At 42.4% G+C, this 3769-nt stretch overlaps 1 protein-coding gene across 1 annotated transcript; it reads left to right on the top strand.

The window, feature by feature from the left end:
- The first annotated feature begins 2812 nt into the window (after nt 1-2812).
- On the top strand, nt 2813-3769 carry LOC122926185 (olfactory receptor 6N2-like). Its single transcript, XM_044277566.1, has one exon. The coding sequence runs from the start codon at nt 2813-2815 to the stop codon at nt 3767-3769; it is 957 nt and encodes a 318-aa protein (XP_044133501.1).

A 3769-nucleotide genomic window follows, 5' to 3' on the forward strand; every position in this document is an offset into this window, starting at 1 on the left:
TATATGAACCTAATGGAGAAGATGATGACAGAGAAGATCTACATCTGAGGTGAGGTTTTTTTTTGGGAGGCACTGGATGTGGCAGGTATGTGCTGCTGTATAGCAAGTACAGCAAAATGCGGTGTGTGGGGGGAGGGGGGGAGACTTAGAGAACTGGGCCATATTTATTGGGGCTTGGGCCCCGAATCTTTTAAGACTCTAACAACGCCCCTGCCTCCCATAAATGTTTTGTGAGCATTGTGAGCGGGTAAACTTGTTAATATCCATTGTATTATTGACACCAAATGATCTCGGATAGCTTTTTTACTCAGTGTTTTTTGCCTGGTTTAGCTAGTAAATAAGGCCCCTTTCACGCGGTGCGAGTTTTCCGTGCATCCCCTCTTAATGGTTATAAAGGGAAGCTGACATGTTGAACACAGTGTCTGAGCTAAGGTTTAGAGCAGGAGGAGCTGGAAAGATTAACATATAGTTTTATCGGAAAAGATTCAGTATGACTTGTAATTTATCCATTTATATCTCTGCTCATTCTGGGCTTTGACGTCCAGGAGGCGGTCCTATCAGTGATTGACAGCTATGTCTGTATACACAGTCATAGAGAGAAGGCTGTCATTAACTGATAGGACCACCTTCTGGACTTCAAAGCCCAGAATGAGCAGGAACTTAAATGGATGATATACAGGCTATACCGGGGGTGGCCAACCTTACAGACACAAAGAGCCCCCAAAAAATGTATGATTGCCAGGAGCCACAATATACATTTACACACAAGTCCTCGTATTTTTTGCCCTACAGGATGCACCTAGGTTTTAACAAAGAATTATAAGAGAAAAAAATATTATTAATCTGATCTGAGGTCTGAAAAAAAGAAAAAAAATATTTTTTATCAGACTCCTAAATCAGATTCCCAATCCTCATCTGACCTAAAATAAGATCCCCAACCCTCATCAGACCTCCAAATAAGACCCCCAATGCTCGGATCAGACAACACAAATCAGACTCCCAGTGTCAGACCCTCAGAGTTCAGACCCCCCCATGCTCAGATCTTCCCCCAATGCTCAGATCTCCCCCCATGCTCAGATCCCCCCCTTCCCAGATCTGACAACCCATTCTCAGACCTAACCAACCAATGCTCAAACAAGAACCCCCATGCTCAGATCTGCCCCCATGCTCAAATCTGAATCCCCATGCTCAGATCTTCCCTCCATGCTCAGATCTGACTCACATGCTCTAATCTCCCCCTTCTCAGATCTGATCCCCCATGCTCAGACCTGACCAACCCATGCTCAAACAAGACCCCCCATGCTCAGATCTGCCCCACCATGCTCAGATTTTCCCCCCATGCTCAGATCTTCACGCCCATGCTTAGATCTGTAATAGCTGGTCCAGGATGGCTCTTACTGGGAGTAGTCAAAGTGCTGGGTAGGTGACTACTCCCCATGTTCCAGGCCGGGTTTTGCCAGGCAAAAAAAACAGCCAGCACTTCCAGATGGAGAGGATTACCTCCGTCTGACAGTGGAGCCCTGTGTGGCAAAATTTTAATTAGCATGAATATATAGTTTGCTCAGTATGCATGTTGGTATTTGTAGTCCCTGGATCCAATGGAGGCCATTTTGGCACCACAGAGATATAAACCAAAAGGGGCCCAGCATGCATGTGGGACCTACACTTCCTGAATTTCATGGTCGCTGTCATGGCACATAACAGGTGAGTTTAGTGTTAGGACCCGTCTTATAGAGATCGCCTTGGCGTGCAGCAGACGGGCTCAAATAATTTTGTACAAAATGTATTTGCTAAGCATCTCTAAATTATTAGCATAGCATTTGCAATATAATATATCTTTGTACTTTGTTTGGTTTGTAGAGTGCTGTTGCACTATGTGTTATTCTATATGTATTTTCAGCCACAGCGACGTGGACCTACGCATTGGGATGTGCTGACTAACCCAATTTTTTCTCTATCCTCAGGATAGGACATCAGTACCTGATGGTCCGACACCCGGTACCCCTGCCGATCTATGTAAGCACTGCTTCCTCTTCTTTAGGCCTTGTTCACATTTCCGTTTTTCTCTGAAGTGTGCTGTCCACATTTTCCATGTTGATTTGAATGTACCTGTTCACACATTGTTATTTTTTACTGTCCATGGAGACATGCACTACTTTGGTTTGTGATGCGGACCAAACATGTCTATTGAAGTCTATGGGTCCGTGAAAATCACGCATCCATGTTGCGTCAGTTTTTCACTGACCACTGCTACACTGACACACAGAGGTTGAAAAATGGACACACGGACTGAACACAAATTCTTCTTAGACATCTTCATGGATGAAACGTAAACTGATTTTTCACAGATGTGAAACAGACACTGAAATATGAAGTAGGGCTTACACTGTGCGTTGTCTACCTTGCAGCAGTGGCACAGTGTAATTAGAAGTACTCTCTTCATTCAAGTAAATAAAAATTATACTGCCTTATGAGACAACGGGCAGTGCAATAAAGAGGAATTTAAAAGAGTTGCCTCCTCTTCAAACAGCTGATTGACGGGGGTGCTGGGTTTCGGACACAACACCTTAAAGACTAAACTGAAAAAAATAAAAAGGTAAAAATTGCAAAAGCAATAAATAATGCTCAACAAAACCTCCTTCAGATTACCTATTGCTGACCTTAATTCTAGCCTAATTGGATTTCAATTAGGGAAACTTTTAATGTTGTAAGCTCAAGGTCAATGTGCAGAAAAACAGCTACCAATTTTGTAATACAATGATAGGATCTATCTGAATTTATAAGGAGAATAATTTCCATTCCAGGTCACACGATGGAACGATGGAATACTACTGTCACTGAATTCATTCTTGTAGGATTCCCCACACTCTATGGATATGGACCATTGCTCTTCGCCTGTCTACTTCTCATTTACATTCTTACCATTGCCGGCAATGTAACGATATTTGTTATTGTGCGGTTGGACTCACGTCTACATACACCTATGTACTTTTTTATCAGTAGTTTATCCTTCCTAGAAATTTGGTACACGGCAGTTACCATCCCAAAGATGTTAATTAATCTCCTGGTACCGCGAAAGAGTATACATTTTAATAGCTGTCTGTTGCAGACCTATTTCTTCCATTCTCTTGGAGCCAGTGAGTGCTATCTCCTCACTACCATGGCCTATGACCGCTATTTGGCAATTTGCCATCCACTGTATTACCCTTCCATCATGAACTCCAGAATGACTTTAAAGTTAGTAGTCGCCTGCTTTAGTCTGGGTTTTCTGTGCCCCATTACTGAAGTCATCCTTATTTCTCGATTACCCTTCTGTGGGAGCAATGAAATTCAGCATATCTTCTGTGACTTCCCACCGTTGCTCAGTTTGGCTTGCACTGACACTTACATGAATGTTCTTGCAGATTTTGTCATCAATAGCTTTATTATATTAGTGACATTCACTTTCATAATGATTTCCTATATTAGGATAATTATAGCTATCCTCAAAATAAGGACCTCTACTGGGCGAATTAAGGCATTCTCCACCTGTGTGGCCCACCTGAGTGTAGTCCTCTTGTTTTTCACCTGTATTGTGTTCATGTATGTCCGGCTTACCAAGAGTTACTCTTTGTACTATGACCGTGTTCTAGCTGTTATTTATTCAGTGCTTACCCCTATATTAAATCCTTTCATTTATAGCCTGAGGAACAAGGAGATCAGGTTGGCTTTAAAGCGTTTGTGTGCCAAAATTATTTCAAACTCTGTAACAGAGCAGACATTGGAATAA

The sequence above is a fragment of the Bufo gargarizans genome, chromosome 2, assembly GCF_014858855.1.
Source record: "Bufo gargarizans isolate SCDJY-AF-19 chromosome 2, ASM1485885v1, whole genome shotgun sequence".
Taxonomy (NCBI): Eukaryota; Metazoa; Chordata; class Amphibia; order Anura; family Bufonidae; genus Bufo; species Bufo gargarizans.